This window comes from Lonchura striata, chromosome 11 (genome assembly GCF_046129695.1).
Source record: "Lonchura striata isolate bLonStr1 chromosome 11, bLonStr1.mat, whole genome shotgun sequence".
NCBI lineage: Eukaryota > Metazoa > Chordata > Aves > Passeriformes > Estrildidae > Lonchura > Lonchura striata.
The window spans coordinates 8234783-8258078 of NC_134613.1; the positions used below are offsets into that span (position 1 = coordinate 8234783).

Below are 23296 nucleotides of genomic sequence, written 5' to 3' on the forward strand. Positions count from 1 at the left end.
CCGTACCTTTAATAGAATTATGGTATTGATTGAGCTTGTTTGGACAGAATCCAAGCTCAGAACCAGTGACAGGGTAACTACCTGTGTTGGAGGAAAAAGTTATCACTGAAGTTTTTGTCTGAATTGAGACCTATTTGTTGGCTTGTGTAATGCTTCTTAAGATGCATTTCTATGCTACTTGTAATGCTGCAACTCATGGAAAAGTTACTGGGAAAGAGATGATGCTTTCAACACTTGGAAAAGAGTTTGGTTGTTATCCCTTTGCTCATTTAATTCTCCAGTTACAGCAGAGACCTTTTTCCTGCTCTGCTAGTTTGAGAGGTACATGTGCTCTGCTAGTTTGAGAGGTACATGTGTAGTTTCCTTCAAGTGGCAATGTAATAATCTGGCTGCAATGAAGAAAAGAGCTTTCCTTTATTTCTTGTCTTGAATGTGCCAGAAAATATTTGAGGGCTAAGACAACTTCAGTGAATGAATTTTGCAGCCATTACTTGACACTGGGGTGAAGGAATGTTGATAGAAGTTTAACCTCAGTTATGTAGCACATGGGTCCTGTACAGCAGCAGGGTTTCAGCCAATGCTCTTTGCACCAGTAGCAATAGGATGAAAGGATAGTGTAATAAGATGAACTTAACCTAATGGATACTGCTTGAGAAATTCACATTCTGGAGCTTCATGTATTTAAGAATGAGTCTGTGCACCACTGGCACTTTTCTCTTTTTTTTTAAAAACTTATTAGATTCAGTGTTTGTAATGCTTTTGAGAAAAAATTGTCAAAGAAAAATGATACTTTAGCAGCTCAACTGGTTATCTAATAATCGAGAATGAGATTTAGTTTTAGTCATGTTCTGCAGTTTTAAACTTTAAGCCTTGAGAAGGAAAAGCAAGAGGAACATTTAAATTGGATTATTTTCTACTCTAACTTGAGAAGTTCTGTTATCCTCTGATCATATTTCAGTGGTAGCCATTTGTGTTTGTGGTGCTGTACTAGAATATTGTACTCAAGAGGACTTGTGTAAGTCCTGCATAAGCAGATCCTTTGCTTTTGCTAGATATAGAAATCTTGGAGCCAATGTTGCCCTACTGAACCATAAAATTCTGAGAAATTCAGCTCTCTAGGCTTTTAAGAGCATACAATAGATGCTGAAAAGCTAGGAAATATCTTGAATAGAAAGTTGTCAGGGTTAATGGATTCTCAGTTGTATTTTCTTTTTTGACTAATACTTGATTTATATTAACATGTTTAGAATCTTGATTCAGTCCTTGGATTTAAGAATATAAATAGCTGAGAGATAATTTCTTTTGATGTGCTCTTCAAATACTGAGCAAAATGGTCATGGCACTGTGTTGGTAAGGTAGTGTGAGAGGGAAGTGGAAACTGCTGACACAAGCCGATGAAACGATTTTCCTTTTTCTAAGCTGTTACAGTCTGTCTCTATCAGACCTCATATATGGAGACCAGAGGCTGCAGGTCTTTTGCTGGCTACAAGAAAAATGTAAATGGCATTATTTTCCTATGTAGGTAATGACTGAAACTACATGTTCTGAAGTGAATTGGGCTGTCAGATACTGTAATGAAAATACTACTTGGTCATACAGATTTGGTGAACTTATTATGCAATCACGAGTTGATTTCCTTCTTTTAAACCAAATGCATTTTTTTGGTTATTTGCTGCCATGTGGACCAAGGTACACATTCACAAGATTCCTTGTATGGGTTGGAGAGTCTGGTTTACAAGGACACCAAGCCTGGTGGGTATGCATGGTTAGTTACATTTTATACATGCTGATGAGCAGGCAGTTTAGATGTTTTCAAGTCCCCTTCAATAAAGCAGCCAAATGAGAAAACAACACTTGTTTGGTAAACATCCGCAAATCGCTGGTTCTAGAAATAAGATTTTAATGAATGTGTATTCAAGTGGAATCTTGCAATGACTTAGTCCCCTTTTAATTAAGTGGCTGTTTCAGAAGATTAGGAGACCACTTAGATTTCCATCAGTCATGTTGAGCTCAAGAATGTTATAAAATGCTGACAATATCCTACTATAATTTTACAACACCATCTCTAGCTGTTTGGAGAGTGATTACCCTTACTTAATGTGTCTGGGCTTAAGATAATGGACGTCCAGGCTGTCTTGAAGCCTGGGACAGACAAAATGAACAATTGAAGGCATTAGCATGCTTTGCCCTGTTTCTCTTTGCATTACTCTCAAGTTAGGCGAGGAAACAGCTTCCCTTGAAGTTCAGGGGAACTATTGTTTTTTGGACATGCTTTATTTTTAACTTCTGATACCTGATTTTAATAAATTTACACTTGGCCGAAGTTTCTTCCTTGAGTTGTTATCTGAGCACAGGTTTAAAGTAAGCTTAAAAACATACATTTAGTTTCTCCATAGTAGTGGATGTGGGTGAAGAAGAAGAATATCCTGTTTCCTTAGTTTTGTCATGCATGGGAGTGAAAGCCTGTGACCTACAAATTCAATAGTAATTGAAGGAAGCTGTCCTTTTGAAGTAACCTTGATAAAGGACTACTTGTACTGTTAAAAGGAACTATCCAAAATAAAATGTTTCTATTTGTCGAGTTCTTCCTTTTTATTATTTATATAGTGACCACCCTCTCACCTTACCTGCAAGACAATTGAAATCTTGGCAGGCAATTTCCCTCCTTTGTTTGAACAGGCCTGCTGATGACATCAGGTGTTCCCCATGGTTAGGTTAGGTACACTGTTATACTTGCTTCCTTCTTGCTTTGTGGGATACACCCTTCTTCTGCTCCAACCCCATAAAGATAAGCACAGGCAGCACTATTGCTGAGTTACTTTTGCTGGGGTGGCCAGAGGGGGGAAAGAAACAGTGCAACTCACCAAACTGGTTTTCTTCAGAATTGTGGAAAAGTAAGAGCATCATTTAAATAATGAAATGTGATTGTGTGGGTTGTAAAATGTGTGTAAATTATGGAATTTAATTTCATGTACAGCATTTGGAGTCATCATTTTGTGTGTCTTTTTTGTGGTTACTTGATTTGTTCTTTCAGAGTGTTTTCATACCATACTGTTGATTATCATGAGAATCCTATTGAAAAGCGTTCTTTGGGTTTCCACATACATCTGTATCTTAGCTTGAAAATTATGTCCTTATCCTCTTCTACATTTGTATATTATGCTATGAGAAGTAGCTGATTGTTTGCTTAACACAGCTGCTATTCTTGAAAAGCTTGCAATGAGACCTTCTAAGCCATTATGCTTTAAGACAGGCTAAACCTTCTTCTATATTTTCTTATGCTTTCTTACATTTCTGCTTTACTAACTTGAATTTTATCCTTTTTCCAAAAAACTGCTTGCATTACAAAAGGACGTAAGCGTAAAAAGTACAAAAAGCATTTTAAGAGACCCTTTAGAGGTCGTGATCACTCAAAAGGTGGGTAACAGTTATGGTTTTCAACTTTAAGGCTTGTTTTTGCTTTCTGTTTGGATTGGTTTTTAATAGCCTTGGCTGTCCATCCAATGAGACCTTTTACCTCCTGTTTGAAAGAGGTTCTAAATTGGAGAGAGCTCTTTTTGCTGTGTATCTGTTCTCTGGATCCAGTGAAACTGAAGGGAGTCCCTGTTTCTCTTTACTTGGATACTTGTGTTTGTTCCTTCATCTTGAGCTCTCTGTAAACTAGTGGCACTTCACAGTTACTGTTGGAAAAACTGCATGTGCGAATTACATCAGTTTGTCTGATTTTTGTAAGATTCCAGTTAATAGGTAAAGAAAACCTGAAACTGGTGCTATAGCAGTAAACAGTCTTTTTCATCACCTTGTATCTCTCTGTTCTAAATATCTTTTTTAATGCTATGGCATATTTAAACAGGAATGAAATTGATGTTGTTCCCCGAGAGGATAATCATTGTCTGTAAACACCAAACTGTGCAGGATTCAGCATTAGCATGTGTCTAAGAATTGACATGTCCCATGTGGTTGTATTGTTATGTTTTGGTCTTGGAGGAAGCTGCAGTTGACTTGCAGTTGGAGGGAAAACCTTGTGGAGACCCAAGATAAGCTTTGCAATGTCTCACACGAATTGCTGCTGGTAGCTGCACGTGGCTGCAAAAGTGTGAATGGTTCCTTGCACTTAGAGATCATGAAACTTTGATAAGGTCTTCTGCCTTTTTTTTTTTTTTTAGTCAGCTGATAGGAGAAAATGTATGTTGCATGTAAAAGTGATACAATGTTTCTGTTTTTTCTGAGTTCCTGGCAAGTTTTTTTCAATTGAAATCAAATACTCTATTGATTAAAACTGTGTTACATGGTGTTCAATAGTGAAGTTTTATTGTTATGCCGATTTCCTAACCCTCTGAAAGCTTTTAAAGAAAATTTCTCATTCTTTTAGCAGGATGTACAAAGTTAGATACCTGCTTTGTTCACTGTGCATTGCATATGTAAAAAGTTAGAAACAGTTCAAGTAAGCTGAGTCAAAACCTGTAGTCCTTATTTTTCTCTATAGCCATGACTATTTCTACAACTTGAGCCATCTGTAGCATTTCCAGCAAAAATGTATAAGCTTGGTAGGCTGATCAATGGCATTTGCTGGAATAGCCACATTGTAGGGAGGGTACTGAATGCAAGTGTAGGCTGTAAAGGCAGCTAGAGGACAAGCAGCTCACTCATCCAGCCATTCTTCAGGTAAAATGCTGCAACACAGTCTGAGATGGTAAAGCCATATCACTATAGTAAAATAATGAGGGATTGTAAATATTATTCCTTGCCTTTGCATGTATTATTCAAGAGTGTTTTGTGCTTACTCATTTGCTTCTTGAAACCCCTCATTAAGGGACTTTTAAGAGAGAACCTTTTATCTTGGAAGGAGTGGAAGGAATATATTAATCCAGAACTTGCTGTGTGCCAAACTGTTTTGACTGAAATTTAGACATGTATTTTCTTGTGCATGGGCAGCTCATATCACATCTTCAGAATATGGATGTGCAGAAAAGAAAAAAAATACAAATATCTAATCTAAAAAAATACAAATATGTAATCTGAATAAGTGAAAACTAATGTTAATTTAGAGGAAAAAGTAAATTTACATTTGTGTAGTTTTTGGTGTAATGAAATTCAAGATGCAATTATTACACTAAATACTGACTTTTAAAAAATTCTTGTTCTAGACAAACCAAAGGAGGAGAAGAAGGATACTTTCTTAGAAAAACTTGCAACTCAAGTTATAAAAAATGTGCAAGTCAAAATCACAGGCATTCATGTTAAATACGAAGATGATGTAAGTAACTGGGGCACATTGTCTTCATTTTAAAATGGACTTCAATGCAGTTCTGATTCTCTAGTCCATAGGGAAACTGTTTTCTGTCCCCTTGAAAAAGTTGCTGTGGTTTCTTCAAATAACTTGCCCCAGATATGACTGAATGCCAGAAATATGGATATATGAAGCAGATGTTCTCTTTCCCCTCGTCCAGTGCTGCCTTACTCACTAAATGTGGGCAGTGTCTGCTGTCGCATATTGCTGCGTGCAGTGGATGCACAGAGTTTTTCAGTGTCCTGGGGAGAGTCCAGAATGGCAGAAACTGAAGGGTTTGCAGATGGGTCTGAAGGCAAACTGTTGAAAACACTTAACTGATGAAAAGAATGTTTGTTTATATGAACCAAACTGGTATTTCTAGGTTTACCTTCCATTAGTAAAATGATTAAGCAGTTTGTTATGAGACAATTGAGTTTAAAAGACAAGCACTGGATAATAGGGTATTTCTCAAACCTTTCCTAGGGACTGTTTTCAGAGACACTAAAGTTAAAAAGGTCATAGAAGTACATATAATGAGGGGATATAGCTGACTGAGATTGTAGTCTAATAATATTTTTTTTTCCTTTATGGTGATAGAATCCAAAAGAAAATGATCAGTTTGAATTGAAGTTTTACATTTTTACAATACAGCCATACTAGTTTTGGCCTATCTTAGTGGGTTCCAGTAATGTTTCAGTTAGATTCACTAAGCAAAGGAAGTTGCTCAGAATATTTCAGTATTTCAGTCAATTTTAAGGGCTATATTTGTCTGCAGCAAGGTAATTAAATACCTGTTATTTTTCTGTCTTTGTAGATCACAGACCCACAGTGTCCGATCTCCTTGGGAATGACGTTGGGCGAGCTTAGTTTACTGGTAATGTGTGTGTAAATGCATGTTCTTGTGTGTTCAGTTTGCTTGTCTTTGGAGTAGCAGAAAGGAAAAGGAACATAGTAAGAAGATACAGTGACTGTGCATACAGCTGGAAGTGAAGACAATCTTATATTCATGCAAATAGTACTGGCAGTTTGAGCAAGCAGAAGGGAGGTGTATTGAGGAACATAACACTTTCTGAGACTTGGTGATTTGTTCTAATGATCTGAGTGACCTTTGAAACTGGGCAGGTTATGTCCAGGCATAGTAAATGAAGGCAAACATTGCATCATGGTGATCAAGAATTTGGTATTTTGCCAGGCCTTTTGAGAAATGGGGAGTGAAAATTTCATCTAACCTCTTTGCTTTAGCTGTTAAGCATTTTATGGGTAGGATGAGGAGTTGAATATCAAAGTATGACAGTAAACTGACAGATTTTTGTATGTTATCTTGATGTGTGTGTATGCAGAAAAACTGGATGCATTTGTTGCTTGGAAGCATAGGATAAACCCACAAATATGTTAGCTAAGATGCACAAAATTGCTTTTATCACTTTGAACTTTTAGACAACAAACGAGAACTGGACACCTTCCATTCTGAATGAAGCTGCAAAAATAATATACAAGGTAACGTGATGTGGGTTTTTTTCCCTACACAAGTGAAGAAAGCAACTGATCTTGGAGACTAGTAAACCTAGGACACTAAATAAAGTTGAAAAAGTAGTTTGCTTTTTCAATTCTCCTGTTTTCCTTTATTTTTGATGTATGTTTAAGCACAAGTAGAGCATAAATAACTGTTTTTATGTAAGGCATAAACTTAAACTCCATAGTTTAAATAATTTATCTTAAAAGTGAATGCTGATTCCCTTGTTTAATGCACTATACAGCAAGCCTGTGTGGAAACTGTGATTTCAAACAGGTTGTCAAATTGCCATTTCCTAGTCTAGTTTGTATTCCTAATGTAATTGGGATTCTGGGAGCTAAGCAGTCTCTGTTCTCCCTGCCCACCTCCTGAACCACCCCCCAGGCTTGTGTGGAAAGGAGTACACAGAAATCTAATGAATTATAGGAACAATCTGAAGGCTTTAATAGTTTTGGCTTCTTCATTAGTCCAAGTACCAGTTTTGTGCACCCTCACCCCTGTAATCCAGGGTCATGTTTAACTGATGTGCATGAATGTGTGCTTTAAGAACTTGCAATTCAATTATCATTTCAAAATAGTATTGTCAGATTAAATACATCTCAATACTAATGGTTCATTTGTTGTCTTATCTGCTTTCATATGTTTTCTGTTTTCACAAATGGAAAGCTAAATTTGTAGAATGGGTTGAATACAGAGTATGCAGTTGGTTGCACGTTTTCTTTCCTGTGCAGCTTTTGTGCCTGGACAGCCTCAGTGCTTATTGGAACATACACAGCAAGATGTATTATCATGGATCCCGTGAACAAATACTGGTAATGTAGAAGCAAATGCATTAATTACTATATTCTCTGGTGCTTGAAGTATTCAAAGCTAGACCACACTGATTCCTACCCCACTCCTCGCACTTAGGTCACTGTGTTCAAGATCATATGTTAATCCATTGCACTATTGTTAATATTTTCTGAACCTCATTTGTTATCAACCCCTATAAGGTTTAGACATGATATATTTTTCACCTATTATTTTTTTAAGGTGTTCTGTGTGTCCTTGAGCAATGCTACTACTTTCCCTTTTTCTTTTGTGCTCATCTTTTATGGATACCTTTATTTTTGTTTTATTTTGTCCTTAACAAATTATGTACTTAACCCAGTGAGCTTGGTTCTAACACTGAAGACTGAATCAAAACCCTGAAGTGCTTAAAACCATCCAGCTCTCTAAGAACAGCCAAGTTCCTTTGGCATTGCCTGTCTGTGGATGTTTTCCTTTTGTTTCTCTGAATCTCAGTCTGAAGTGAAAACACAAATTGATACACAGCTAGAATTGACAGGTGCAAAAGTCTGCAAAATACACATTTTGAACTTGAGTTGTCTACTCAAAGTTTTGAGAACTCTAAACAAGTAATGTTCTTCAGCAATTGTTAGCCAGTATTGTATCCCTTTACAGGATCAGCTGAAAAGAGGAATTCCCTGCCATGGTCACCAGCCTGAAGACTACCAGTACAGTAAGTGAGCTAGGAATGAGTGAATGTAAACTGTTCTGAGCATGTTAGTGTACAACAGCCTGATCTGATCCTGTAGGCATGGCCATACTATCTTCATTTTAGCAAAACCATAATGTTATAAAACATATTAGGGCTTGTATGGTTTTTGACTATTGCAGGGCTAACTTAATTGTTGTTGGTAAGAATTGCATCCTGATTCTGTGGGGCTTGAGCATGCATGTTATCTATTGATGTGGTTGATCTATTCTGTGTTATATTTAAGTAAAAAAAAATCTCATTATTTTTATCTTCAAGTTTTCAGACCAGTGTCAGCATCTGCAAGACTCTATATCAACCCATATGCAGAAGTCGAACTGAAAACTCCTAAGATTGATTGTAATGTAGAAGTACAGAGAATTGTCATTGAATTCACTAAGCCACAGGCAAGTTGGTTTGGTATTTATCACCCATTTCACTTTGTGATCAACTATAGTGTTTTATCACTGGCAAACATTCTTAGGGGTTTGTGTGCTTATATGCCTGTGGAATTTCTAAACTGTTTAGCAGTACCTGTGGGAAAAGTGTAGGATCTTTTCCCCTCTGTGTAACAATCACTTCCTGGAGAGTCTTGTACTCTGACACTCTTATCTGTGGACCCTCTGGGACCCACCTGATCTGTATTCAGCCCTTCCAGTAGCATTTGTTTCACCTAGAGAAAGCAATCATGAGTAGCCTTTATATTTCTAAACTATGATCCAGTATTATAACTGCAGAGATGCCAAAGTAGAAGCAAGGGTGGGAATGAATGGAGTGTGCTGGCTTTGGTAACAAAGCCTGCTGAAATATCAAGGAACTAATTTAGATGGTTCCTCAGCAATTTTATGTTCTCATTTATTCAGAGGTAATTTGCAGTTAGTTGGCTAAAGAGCTTTTTCGCTCTTACCAATGTTAAGTGTATATATATATTGAGTTCAGAACTGTACTGGTAAAGTTCATTAATGGAAAGGCAGCTCTAAAATGAGGGAAACTGCATTGACAAATAAATAAGGTTGGTTTGAAAAAGCTTGAGAGTTTGTGCTGAGCAGGCTGGTAAAACTACAAATTGTTGTTCCTGGAGGGAAACAGGCATTGAAAGTGGTGTCCTTTGAGAAGAATGCCTGCAGTTGGTCCAGTTTCAGATACTAATGAAAATGCATGGACCTAAATTTCTATGTAGTGTGAGGAATACTGAAGGCCATGGTATACATGCAGTTCAAGCACTGCCTGCAAGCAAAACCTGAACCTCTGCTAAGAAACTTGTTTTCCTGTGTTTAGTACCTCAGCATGATAGACCTGCTGGAGTCCATAGATTACATGGTTCGCAATGCACCGTACAGAAGATTTAGGCCAAATGTATCTCTCCATAAAAATGCCAGGGAATGGTAAGCTGTGTACATTCATGCATTCTTTGGGACATGCTGGAGTCTTCTTCAGTTTCTTCATTTTCCTTTGTCGTTAAAAGTAGTTTTAAAACTAGATTACACGTTGATGTAACTTCCACAGAGCTTTGCTTAGCCCTTAGATTCAAGTGATAAAAGATCCAGTTGATGAAAATCTCACTTGCTAAGTTGAAGTCCCCTGAACAAAATGTCAATGCTCTCACTAGAGGTTAAAATGTAATTTTAGAAAGGCTAAAGAAAAAACTTTGCAAATGTTATACAAGGGAAACATGTATGTCAGCTGTAGATTTGAACTGATAAGATTTTTGTTGTCTTTTGTTAAAGAACTAACTGATAATGATTATCAAAGTGCTAAGTGCACGTAGTGCTGTAACAGCCCAAATTTGCAAACATGCAGAAGTCAGTAATGAAGGTTTGTAGCTCTTAACGCATTAAATGTAAGCCCTCTGTCCATTTTTCAAAAGTGATGTTGAAAACATACAAATTTTTATAAGCCAAGTTACTCAAATTACAAGTGGTGAACAAAGCGTTTGCATACTAATAAACTACCTCTGCAACCTGTAAATTGTCATGCACAGATGAAATGGGAAGTTGTTCACAAATATGGAATTATTGTAGGTGGAAATATGCAGGTAACAGTGTTCTTGAAGTTCACATCAGAAGATGTACTCGAATGTGGTCATGGTGTAACATAAAACAGCACAGGCAGCTTCTGAAGAGCTACAAAAATGTGTACAAGAACAAGCTAACACAGAGTAAACTGTCAGAAGAAACACAGAGGCAAATCCAGGTATGAGCCTTTTCTCTTTGGAGGAATTATCTTTTGGTCCCTCTGTGAAATAATTCTTTAGCTATAATTGAGAGTAATCCAGGTTGATGGTGTTGCAAGAACACAAGATGTCTGTGAAAATACCTTCTTAATCTGAAATTCTATGTAACCTATTGTGGAAAACAAAATAAAATGCTACTAAAGTGCCATTAAAAACAAACTATCTTTGAGGATTAATGAGCATGGATACTTTTAATGAAGTGCAAGAGTGATCTAGTTAAGAAAAAAGACTAGACTGCCTAACATCAATTTTATCTTCTAGTGAACTTGGCAGCTGGGGGTGGGCTATGCCTGTGATAGAAATGAGCAGAGCTAGAAATCAACTGGAGTGTAAATATGAAGGAGCTTGTAGAAAATTTATAGTGGCGAGCCTTTCCTAAATATGTTTTAGCAGCAAATAATTTGAGCATACATTTTTGTAGGACCTAGAAAGGAAACTTGACGTCTTCAATATAATCTTAGCAAGACAACAAGCACAAGTTGAGGTAAGGTGTAATTTCTGTTCAGTAATATTGTAGCACTTCATATAGGATGGTTTTCTCATTATAGTATTTTTTTAAAAATTGTGCTGATGTGTATGATAGGATAGATGGGTTTCTGTCCTTCCAGGACAAGAGTAAAATAATTTCAAATTGGAAACCAGTTCAAAAACAAGTTCAACATTTTTAAATGGTACAGGATTGGTCCTCAGAATTTGTTACTACTAGGTTAAGAAATCTACTAGATTTAAGGAATGTAAATGCTTTTTATACTCTCTTAAATACTGTCATTTTCTATGGTTCCTACCCTTTTGTAGTCTAAAAGCTGGTGAAATGTGTAGAAAAAACTGTCCAAAGTAAAAATAAGGTGTGCTTGTGTCTGTGCATGCACAGATGCACAGAGACATGTCCCTCACTCTGGTCCTCTCTTTGCTTCTGCCTAGTGAGTCAAAGAGCTCTGAATTCCATGTGGTGTGGTGTTGCTGTCCCTCAGTTAAATGCATGTTCAATATGCACACATATATGGATTATTAAAAAAAAAACTAGTAATACTATATATTATGTATTTTGTCAAATTTGTTTTAATTTTTGGTTTGTAGACAATAAGATCAGGACAAAAATTACTGAAGAAGAAAAGCACTGAAGCAGAAAAGAAAAGTGGAGGATGGTTTAGTGGTTTCTGGGGTAAAAGAGAACCTAGGACTAAAGAAGATGAAGAATCACCTGTACCTGAAAGTAAGTGTAGATTGTAATGCACTAGAGAGATTTTACATCTTTTTAAGTATTAAAAAGAATACAGTATTTTTGCTTCCTACTATGCAGGAGAGGGTATGCATTTTATGGCACCTCTGACTGAATATTGAGCTGGCAAATAAGGCATTCTTCTAAATTGGCCATAAGCTTTTCAGAATCTTGGTGAGGAGAAAAATATGGCACTTACAGCTGTAGTGATAATTGGCAACAATTGGAATACTGTCATTCTGGTGATTTGCTGTCTGGATCAGAGGCTTGATCTACTAAAATTTCTGAAATTTATTGTCATCATTATGGGCTATGGATACTTCTGTAATAAAAATTGAATTGATTTCTCTGCTACATCATATACGTATATGTATGACCATATATATGAAGACTCTTTTGTCAATTATTTCACGATCTGGAATTCAGTGCAATATGAACAATCAATGAAATGTATCACCACAGCTGAAGTAATAGAAGGCAAATATGAGGAAAAGTGTTATTGTTATTTACTAAGGTGCAAGTTGTGTGGGTTTTTGTTTTTTAGCTATTGATGAACTAATGACACCAGAGGAGAAAGCTAAACTTTATACTGCTATTGGATATAGTGACAGCTCCCATCACCTTTCACTACCAAAGCAGGTAAGCAACTTATGGGGTGGTTTAAAAAAAAAAACTACGCAACAAATTAAAGATGCCTTCACCTCTCTCATTACCTTGACGAAAGATGAAGGCTTCAAATTTAGGTAGGAAATATTATTTGAGCCTTCTGAAGTTGCTGATTTATGCAGTCATAAAATGGTACATATATTGGGAAGTTGGAACCCTCTCTTGGCAAAGCCAAGATTTGACATGTAGCAGTAAGAAGAATGAAGACATACAAGCTGTATCTTCTGAAATGTAGTTATTTATGTGGATTATAATGATATTGGTTGATCTAGTGAGTGCTCTACTGAATGTAGTTTAGCTATGCTTGCTTCAGGTTTTAAAAGAATTTCCTTAATGCTGAAAAGAGTGAGACTGTATTTGCTCTGCATTTGTTGAACTACTATTACACTATTTAATGGTAAAGAAATGATTGGTAAACATTGAATAAAGTAAAGAATCTGTACTTTGCTTTCTGCATAGAGATGAGTTTCTAATCTTAGTTGACTGGAAAAACTTAGACACATTTTAGTTTGTTAAAATGAAGAATCCTGAATTTTTTTTTTTTTTAATTGAGATGACTAATTTCAGTTTCCTCTGTTCTTCTCACTAGTATGTTGCCCATGTTGTGACACTGAAGCTGTTAAGCACTTCTCTTACAATTAAAGAAGACAAGAATGTGGCAGAAACTCTAAAAGTACAGATAATTGATCTGAGTACCAAAATATCACAGCGCCCAGGAGCACAAGCCATTAAGTAATTGGATTGGTATTTTCTTTTTGTAGAAACATCTCTGCCCCTCCTCACCCCACTCCCTAGCTTCTTAACTTTTCTTGGGCAGTGCTTGTTGTATATTGCCTTGTAAATTTGTTGGCATTCTGTAATTGTACTCTGCTGTAAATAATATAATTTGGTGAATAACACAGAATGGAAGGAAGAAGAGAATGCTGTCTTCTAGTTTTCATGAACAGTGGCAACCTTTTTCTTGAATATAAGTGTTGAAGTGCTGAGTATGACTTCTGGGAAGTGATAGGTAAGCCAAGTGAAATGGTGTGGCCAGCACACTCCAGCCAAGCTAGTGAATGTATTACTCACTGCCTACAGAAATGAGAAATTATGTGTTTGTGCTGTAGGTGGAAAATCAGCTGGAACATAAGATACTGAGACCTTCCTGTGTTTTAAGAGAGTGCACACCAGAAATACTGAACAAAAATTACTGGCTTACACAGTCAGTGCATAAGATTGCCAGTGTCTGGAAAATGAATCTGTGCACTTTTTGCTTTCATTTGTAGTTCCTTCAGTTCAGGCTTCATACATAAGATCACCAGTTCAGTCACTGAGTCTTGAATATTTTTGTTGAAAAACATTCTGGGGAATTTTCAAGGTGTGGCTTGAATGCTGCACAGAAACAAAGAGCTTTGACATTATTTTACATAAATGCATGCCATAAAATTTAGTTTGCGAGACTGAAGCAGTAGAACAGATAGTCTTATGTTATGTTTCTGGAAAAAATGTAGTTCAGTTATCTCAACAGAGCCAGATATATGACACTGATTATGGCTAAGTATGTTGCCTCCCAAAGTCAGGGATTTTAATGGTGGAGGCACAGGACCTGAAAAGCAGTTTCTTACACTTCTAAGGATGAGTGAAGTTGGTGTGGTTTGGTGGTGTTCAATGGCTTTCTTCAGTGGTGTTTTCCTACAGACTCCACTTAAGACTATTGTCAGGGCATTTCTCAGTACAGAATTCCCATTTGCACCAAAAGAAGTCTATAACTGCTTTTTACATCCATACACAGTAGTAAACATTCCTACAGTTTTTATTTATGTAACCATATATATTCTACCTTTCTTTTCTCTTGCAACTGGTTCTAACCCTTGCCCAATTAAATATTTTTAACTATTTATCTTCTTTAGGGTTGAAGCAAAGCTTGAGAACTGGTATGTTACAGGCCTGAGACAAGAAAACATTGTACCATCTCTTGTGGCTTCCATAGGGGATAGCAAATCTTCTCTGCTTAAGATTGAGTTTGATGTTAACCCAGAGGACAGTACAGCTGACCAGAGCCTTACTATTGAATCGCAGCCTGTGGAAGTAAAATATGATGCAGTGAGTAGTAGCCAAAACTCTCAGGTGTTTCTGAGTCCTCTTTCCCTGCTCTTACTCTCTTGTCTCTGTCCAGATCTAATTTTGAGTTTTAATTGAGTGACTTATATTTATAATGCTATATAATGCTAGTTCTTGTCTTTTTTTTTAAGAGAACAATAAATGCGATGGTAGAATTCTTTCAGACAAGTAAGGGAATGGATCTTGAAAGATTAACAACAGCCACATTAATGAAGCTAGAGGAAATCAAGGAAAGAACTGCTACAGGTAAGATAGTAACACATCTCGGTGATGGTGAACGCTTAAAATGTTTCCATGTGATTACCCAAATACTTGGGTTATGTTGATTGGGATTTTAATTTGAGTTGGTGGCCTCATTTTGGCTGGGATAGAGTTAATTTTTTCCCACTTAGTTGCTTGGAGATTTAGTGAATATTTTGTGGGAAGGAGCATTGAGTTTAGTAAGAAATCAGTAGAATACTATCAAAGTCTTGATTCAAGAGGCTTTACTTTTCAGATAACATCTTTTTGTATGCTGTCACAATTGTTTTTACTTGTGAACAGCATTTACATTTCCATGGCCTTTCCTTTTTGTTTAAGGATTAGCTCATATTATCGAAACGCGGAAAGTCCTTGACTTGAAGATTAATCTGAAACCTTCCTACCTGGTGGTTCCACAGACTGGTTTCTACCATGAAAATTCAGATTTGCTGATTTTGGACTTTGGTACATTTCAGGTATATAAATGACATCTCTTATAAGCTCAGGGAAAGCAAATATTCTCTTTTAACATAGCTGTCATCTGGAAGCATCTTGCTTTCAGAAGGCAGGGTGATCATCTGTGTCAACATATTTTTAACTTAGCATATTTCTAACCCAACAAATTTGGGTCAGCAGTTTGATCAGAGTTGTTAGGGTATCTTTGAAACATGTTCATTTTTTAATCATGATTGTAATACCTTATCATTTAGTATCTTGAATTTCTTCAGCAGAATACATGAACTTTTGTTTCCTTTCTTGTAAAATTATAGCCTTTTATTAATAAAAGAGAATATAATTTTTCTCTTGAAATTTTAAAATTAATTCCATTGTTTCTATAAAATGGAAAGATTCAGCTTGATTTAATGACTGATTAAATATTTTAGTTGTATTCCATAAGTAAAATTATAGATTAGTGAAAAAAAATTTTAATAGCTTGAATTAAGTAGATTGATAGAAGTAACAGCAAAAAAATCTACTTAGCGAGAATAAGTGAAATGGGAAGTGATTTAAGATATTTCTCTGTAAGAGTCCAAATGTCAGTTATTAACCCCTATGAATCATCTTTTCATCTTAACTAGAATGAATAGCTCATGTCTGTTTCAAAGATTTAACTTTATTTTGTTATGTGTTTAGCTGAACAGCATAAATCAAGGCAGTAGTGAAGCTTCTAACTTTTCATCTTTAGAGGAGATTATGGACAAAGCTTATGACAAATTTGACGTGAAAATTAAAAATGTGCAACTTCTTTTTGGACGAACAGGTAACAAAACAACATAGCTGCTCTTTATGCAAAAGATTGTCAAAGGCTACCTACCTGTAATAAATAAATATGGTTTTTAAAGAAAAAAAGACACACTAAAATCAATAAATGATAAGATAGGTTATAGTACACATTGGGTGCCAAACTTTGAAAAAAATGCTTCATTTCTGCTCATTTTTTGTTTGGATCTGTGCATTGCTTCAATGGTAGCAATGAATGTAAATGAAAAGAACTGTTATGTTTTCCATCATATACAGGAAAAGCACAGCTTAAATTTGCCTTAGTTCTTCACTTAAACTTAATTTCATATAATCAGTAGAATGCTAGGTTGCTGTTCTATCTTTTATTTGTCTATCCATTTGTTTTTCTAGGGGTCAATGTAGATACATCTTTTAGTGTAGAAATGAGTTTAGTGCTGCTAAGGCAGTAGTGTTCACAAATGGGATTAAAAGCTCTTAAAATATTTCACCTAAGTTGTTTTAGGTTGCTTTAGTTGGTGAGTGGGTTTTTTTACCCTCCTAGCAATTCCATTTGATTACTTTAATGATGCATTAATTAAAGCAATTAGCAAGAGATGGTTCTTTCATTTAAATTTACGGGACATTTTCAGGTGAAGACTGGAAGAAGGCTCGTTTTCAACATCCATCAACTTTGCACATTTTGCAGCCTATGGATATTCATGTGCAGTTGGCAAAGTCAATGGTGGAAAGAGATTCCAGGATGCCAAAGTAATATATTAATGTTGAAAATACTCATTTAGAATTACATTGCACTTAGAGAAAAGAAATACGTGTTTTCAGGTTCATTTGCACTTTGTAATTTGAAGATATTAACTAAGAAACCAAAATAGTTTACTACTGTTGGCAAAATCTTTTTTGGGGAGTGGTTCCCTGAAGCCCTTGCTGGTTGCTAACTACTGCTTAAGTCCAAGCCCTGTTTTAATGCAGAATCCCTGGCTTTACTGTGATGTAATCTTTATATAGGAGCATCCATATTGTTAAGATTTAAATGAGGATTTGGTAGCTTTTTGTATAGGAGTTTAATAAATTTTTTTTAAAGGTTTAAAGTATCAGGAGGGCTTCCTTTGGTGCATGTCAGGCTCTCTGACCAGAAAATCAAGGCAATCTCTGATCTGATTGATAGCATTCCACTGCCTCAGAAGTCATCTATGGCAGTTCCAAGCACAAAGGTAAGCTGAATACAACTAAGAAAACTTCAAAAAAACCCCAAACAAGCAAAAAAACATCACTAGTGTCTTGACTTACCATCCAAACATTCTGGGCTTCCTCAAGCAATGGTGGAGCCTTTGTCATTGTCCTGCTGGTATCCATATAAGTATTGGCAGAGCTGACCTTGCCAAACAATGTGGGGGAGGCATTGTGGAACATTGATCATCAATAAAAAATATGAACATAGCAAGTTATATAAACTTTAAATTCCTGTGTTGGTTATTTTTCTCTTTTCTTTCCCTCCAGGTACCAGCCATTCCCACAATTCCTGCTGTTGGTAAAGAGTTGCTTAGTACACCCCAGTTGTTAGCAGAAATAGTGTCAGGTAAGAAGCTACAGATGTGTCTTTGTAAGGGTAGCAGGCCATAACTTAGGGAATAGCTAGTATTTTCATGCTATTATTGATGATAAAACATGTAAGGACAACAGAGATGAGAATAGTGGGTCATATCCACCCTCAAGTGCATGAGGAGATTTGATTAAGATGCTGATGTTACCTCAGATGAGCAAACTTGCCTTTTCTAAAAAGCAGACCTGCTTTTTAAAAAAAAATAATATTATGCATAAGCAACCTCTTAAAATGAGTGAACTGTAAATACTGTATTAGGTTGTCCTGACTGTTTTGCATTAACAAAGCTCTCAATTTTCTGAAAAGGCAGAACTAGAATAACACATTACTGAGAAATTACTGTTTGACTCTGGATTTGAGCATTTATTTTCATGGCTATTTTAGTGAAAAATTTCCTGTAGTGGAACCTGGACACTTGTTCCTGGAGCTTCTCTTACTGTTACTTTGTGTTCTTCAAAGTCTAATGATGCCTTTAGACTCTAGTGCTGTCTTTAACAGGGCTTTAATTTTGTTCACTTCTCATCCAGTGGGTAGGAGAGCAGTATAGATCTAAAGTATATTTTATCAAGTTAGATTTAAAGTGATCATGCTGTTAAAAATACAGTTGGAATGAGAAAGAGAGGGTGGGATATTTAGCCTTGTTTCTGAAAAAAGTTAACTGACAAAGTCATTTTGCTTCTGTAGACTCTGAAGAAGAATATTTTGATTTTGAGGAAAGCTCTGAACCAACTGACAGTTCAGTAATTAAAGGAGAAGAAATAAGAAAAGAGGAGCCTGCTCAGGAGGAACTGACAGATCTTCACCTCAAGTTTGAAATTAAAGAAGTATGTCTCTAATTCTGTTTTCCTTTGCCTAAAGAATACTAAAAAAAAAAATTAAAAATCCTTTGTTCTTTTACTAGTATTCTCCAGATTAGTGGAGGATGCAGAAACATAATCAGCCAACAAAAATAACCCTCATGTATCCACATACATATTTCTATGCATATGAGATATTTCTTGGGATGCCTATAAATAAAACATGATGCATACACACAGATGTATTAAAAAAAAGAAATTATTGGAGTATTTTTACTAGAAAAACTTGGTGCCAACTCATAATTAGAGGCTAGGGAGTGGCAATTTTGCACTGGAGGAACAAAATCAGTCCGAGGCAGGTCTCTTGCAAAGAGAAAAATCCCCAAGTATTTTTTGTATTTATATCTTTCACCATCAATCACTTCCCCTTTCTATTATATACTCTAAAATCTGTAGTAAAAACGGTGCTTCCAACAAAGCAGGGCAGGCATTAATCTTGAACTTTAGTTGCTGTTTTAAATGGTGATAATACTGCATGTGAAAAGATGGCATAACTGCATTTCTTGTTTATGCAGGTTTTAGTGGAACTCACCAGACAAAAGCAAACTGAGGAAACAGTACTTGTATTTGATGTAATGCATCTTGGGACAGAAGCTACTGTCAAAACCTATAATTTAGCAGCTGTATCTTATTTGAAGAAAATAAGCCTGGATTACTATGGAATTGGAGGTAATAAGCAGTGGCAGAGAAGTGGACACCTGAGTGTGTAGCAATTAGCTGGAGTTCTCCTGTGCCTCGTGCTCTCTGAAATAGAAATGTTTTTCTGGTTTCCCAGTTAATGTGCAGCTGTCCATTGCAGTGCTTGTACCACTGATACAGTTGGTAAGATCTAAAATCTTACCATAATGTTTATGGGATAAATAAATGGCTTAAACCTCAGTCTTTGGATGGAGAAGGGATTTGCCGTTTTGGATTTAGCAAAGATAAACCAGTGACTCATATTTGGTGGCGCAATGTATTTTAGCAAATGGTACTGAAAGTTAATCCCTACCTTCAAGGCACAAATTGTTTGGTTCTCTGAAAGAACAAAAATGATCCTAATTCTTGTTTATCTCACATGGTGTTTTACAGGTAAAAAAGCACCCATTCATTTAATTAGTTCCTCGGACAAGCCTGGCCTAGACCTTCTGAAGGTGGAATATGTCAAGGTATACAAAAGCTTTTTAAAATTATTTTTAAAGCATTTCTATGTATTCTTAATATATAGTCCTAAACCTACTATTCAGAGCTAGTTGGATTATTTTGTATCTTTTCAAGAGGACAGTGACTGGTTAGAATTAATTTTAACCTTCATGCAAATCATTATTTTCAGGCTGACAGAAACGGGCCACAGTTTCAGACAATTTTTAACAACACTGAACAGATGATTCAAGTGAGTGTTTACAGATTTTTTTGCTTATTTTCTTTTGGTTTGTTTGCTCAGAGCAGAGGAATTAATAAGAAGTGTTTTGCTTTCCAGTTTTCCTGCCTTCTAGCAGGAGATTTCAGGAGTTAAAATGTCCTTGAAAATTTTTATACCACTTAAGAGTAGAAATTTTGTCTGTTGAACTGCTGAAAAAATGTCTGTCTAGCTCATGTGGATGAAATTCAAACTACTGTAAGAATGCACCTTCTCATGCATCAGGGATCATGACATTCAGGGGCCCAGTATGGGAAATTATAGTGGAGTCACAAAGTCTTTCTCTTTTCTGTCAAATAATCTGTGTTGTGAGTGTCATGTAAATTCAGCACTCTGGCTGTCTTTTGTAAGGAGTCTAAATCCATATCTGAGTGTGGGTTTTGTTTTTTTTTTTTTTTTTTTTTTTTTTTTGTTTTGTTTTGTTTGTTTTTTTTACTAATGGGGATGTCTTTGAGTCAGATTTTAATCTAAGGAAAAAGAGTGACTAGAAGCATTCTTGAAATAAAGTACAAAGATGGGTGTTTTTTGTGACAGGTAATTTCTCCTCTTTATACCTTTATGACATTATTTTGCCTGCCTTAGTTTAGTATGAAGACTGAAATATTTCACTTGTTGTGTAATAGTTTTAGACTGTCCATAGATTTCATCTGAGAGCTTTAGTTACTGAAATCCTTTTGCCAAAAAGCAGTTCCTGAAGCTGCAGCAGGAGATGAGAGTTCTGATACTCCAGTGCTGCTGAGTTACCTGTCTTCTACTATGGGCTAGTGCTAATGTCAAGAGAATTCCATTTTCTGTACATCATCTGGAGTTACTGTTGCCTTGCAGCTCTTCAATGGGACTTTTGTGCCTGGAAGGATTGTATTTGGGCTCTATTTCCAGTTCCAAGCCCATTTAAGTGGACAACTTCTATTAAACTACATATCAGGCACTCTTATTTACCTTTTGGACTCCTTAGTGGATTTATTGATGAACATTCAAAATACCTACATGTCAGCCACCTGTACTGTGGAGGTTATAGGTTAGCAGTTACAGCTGTAAGAGCTGGGTTGTTGCTTGGTTTCCTTATTTTGTAAGCTTATCCCCTTTCTGCTCTATAGAAAGCTTTTTCTTTTATTATTTGCTGCTGGCCACACATGCAGCTTTCCTGTTTCTAAAGAATAGTTCTGTTGCACTGGGTGCTGTTCCACCTCAGTCTGACATTTCTAAGTAACTGATCATATGGACTCTCATGTTTTCAACAGGTAACTTTTTCATCACTTAACCTCCTGTTGCATACAGAGGCCCTTATGTCTGCTGTCAGTTTTCTAACAGCTGTTAGTCCATCAGGCAGTGAAAGAAGTGGAGAGACACCATCCAAAGAAAAAAAGCAAGAAGATGACTCTAGATTGAAGAAAGGTACAGTTGTGATTATCCCAATGATGGTTCTAGAAGGATGTTTTGCATACTGGTGAAGCAAATCCAGAGAAACACGATTAGCTTTGTAGAAATAAAGATGAAAGTGAAAATATGAGTCATAGGTGCCTTGAAAATCCCACCTTCTCTTATTTTTAGTGCCTAAACCTTCCAAGGATAAGGATGTGTTTGACTTCAAGCTTTTTGCCAAGCTGGATGCCTTCTGTTTAAATATTTGTGATGAAAAAAAGAACATTGCAGAGATCAAGATACAAGGTATTGAATTCTTTATTAGAAGTAACTGCTCTTGTACTTTAGTTTCAAAGCAATTGCTAATCGTTGGACTAAAAAATAACATGTAAATATGCAGCATCTGTTTTTGTTTATTTATTTATTTTTATCTGTGCAAGAATGGCTTGTTTTTTTTCAAAGTCAGCCTTCAAGTCTGTCATAATGTTTTGGCCTCCAGCCAGAAAGATGTGCTAGGGTATTACTTAAATAATTAAGTTCATCCTTTGAGGGAGTTTGATTATGGTGGGCTTTTCATGCTGTACTAAATGTTGGATATTTTTATGGTAAAGTTATTTAGGATAAATAATTATGTAGGATAAGAAAACCCCTTCAAAATGTTTTCTTGAGTTTTTAAACCCTGGGGGATTGTTTGGGTTCCTTGTTTCAGTTTTGTTTTCTTGATTGGTTTTGCCCCTTAGAAGGGTTACCAGTAATTCTTTGGGGGGATTTCACTTCTCTCTGGCTTTAACTGCCATCGTCATAGCTGGTAACACTCTCTTATAAATATTTAAAAATGTGTGATATGCAAGATTAGTAGTGCAGTTCATAAAGTCTTTTGCTTGTGTCCATCTCTAAATCACATAATGTACTCACACAAAATTATGTATGCAAAAATACTGGATTCAAATAGTTCAGCATAGTAGCATCTTTCCTAATAGAAAATCTCAATGCATTCGCTCAATAGCTTGCTTATTAAGAAGTGGATGATTGATTATTTTTCTATGAATAGTAGCTAGGTTATTTCCAGAGCTAATTGATATTGAGACAGTATTTGTATTCTAAGTATTTCTATTTTATTTTTGTTGAAGCTGTAGTACAGTCATTCTTAAAGTAACAATAACTTTTCCTCACTTCCTCTGCTGGTGTCCCCACCCTGAAAATAACTGTTACTTCTGCTGTGCAAGACTCTGTTTCTATTTTTGTACTTTGCAGGTCTTGACTCATCTCTTTGCCTTCAGCCAAGCCACACTGTATTCTTTGCCCGACTTAAGGACATAGTTGTCACAGATGTTGATCCAAGGACCCTTCATAAAAAAGTACTCAACTACAAGATTTTAACTTTTAGTTGATTCTTGGTTAGTCTGATGTGTGTAAAAGTGAAATGTATTACACATTCCACTCTTCTAAAAGTATTTGATTTGTCATGAATAAGTATTTTCAAATAAGATACATAGTAAAGAATAATTTTCCTATTACAAGAATGGATGTCTAAAGGATTAGAAAAACTAGTAATCTAATTTGTAATCTGATAGGCTGATGGTATCTTTAGTTCTTTGTATTATTACCTTTGTAGAAGCTGCTGATGGCTGGTGGGTGCTATTTCTCTCTTTCTAGGCTGTGTCTATAGTGGGAGATGAAGTTTTCAGTTTCAATCTGAAATTAAATCCTCATGCGACTGAGGGAGAAGCCTACATTGACATGTCAAAAGTAGATGGTACTGTATGCTTGAAAGTGGGCTGCATCCAGCTGGTGTACCTTCACAAATTCCTCATGTCTCTCCTAGTAAGTCTTATTTCCCTTTGTATGTTTCTGCTGCATTCTCAGATTAGTCTTCTGGGCTGTGCTCTCAGTACAAGTGTTAAGCTTCAGTTTCTAAAAGATGAGGGATGGGTTTAATTTTTCCTATGTACTATTAAAAACTTCGGTAAGGAACTGATAGAAATTTCAGTTGGGTCGCTTCCCACACTCAGTTTTGGAAATAGAGAAAAACTTGGTGCTATTGAGGTAGTTTGGGGGTTTTATGTTTGCTGCCCAT

The 23296-nt window shown here is 36.1% G+C and overlaps 1 protein-coding gene across 4 annotated transcripts in view; it reads left to right on the top strand.

The window, feature by feature from the left end:
• Positions 1-23296, top strand: part of VPS13C (vacuolar protein sorting 13 homolog C) — a 74081-nt gene that overhangs the window by 4929 nt on the left and 45856 nt on the right. For 3 of the 4 annotated variants that reach the window (XM_021554234.3, XM_021554238.3, XM_021554236.3), the window contains exons 6-34: positions 1690-1752; positions 3352-3417; positions 5148-5257; positions 6087-6146; positions 6710-6769; positions 7517-7597; positions 8229-8286; positions 8581-8708; positions 9580-9686; positions 10323-10494; positions 10956-11018; positions 11612-11747; positions 12298-12392; positions 13009-13151; positions 14312-14504; positions 14654-14768; positions 15102-15238; positions 15897-16023; positions 16634-16751; positions 17083-17212; positions 17499-17577; positions 18286-18425; positions 18974-19127; positions 19530-19606; positions 19771-19830; positions 21099-21252; positions 21409-21525; positions 22474-22577; positions 22876-23043. In XM_021554234.3, coding sequence (XP_021409909.1) covers positions 1690-1752; positions 3352-3417; positions 5148-5257; positions 6087-6146; positions 6710-6769; positions 7517-7597; positions 8229-8286; positions 8581-8708; positions 9580-9686; positions 10323-10494; positions 10956-11018; positions 11612-11747; positions 12298-12392; positions 13009-13151; positions 14312-14504; positions 14654-14768; positions 15102-15238; positions 15897-16023; positions 16634-16751; positions 17083-17212; positions 17499-17577; positions 18286-18425; positions 18974-19127; positions 19530-19606; positions 19771-19830; positions 21099-21252; positions 21409-21525; positions 22474-22577; positions 22876-23043 — 3215 coding nt within the window. The remainder of the gene's footprint in view (positions 1-1689; positions 1753-3351; positions 3418-5147; positions 5258-6086; positions 6147-6709; positions 6770-7516; positions 7598-8228; positions 8287-8580; positions 8709-9579; positions 9687-10322; positions 10495-10955; positions 11019-11611; positions 11748-12297; positions 12393-13008; positions 13152-14311; positions 14505-14653; positions 14769-15101; positions 15239-15896; positions 16024-16633; positions 16752-17082; positions 17213-17498; positions 17578-18285; positions 18426-18973; positions 19128-19529; positions 19607-19770; positions 19831-21098; positions 21253-21408; positions 21526-22473; positions 22578-22875; positions 23044-23296) is intronic. The other variant, XM_021554235.3, reaches the window with a different exon arrangement.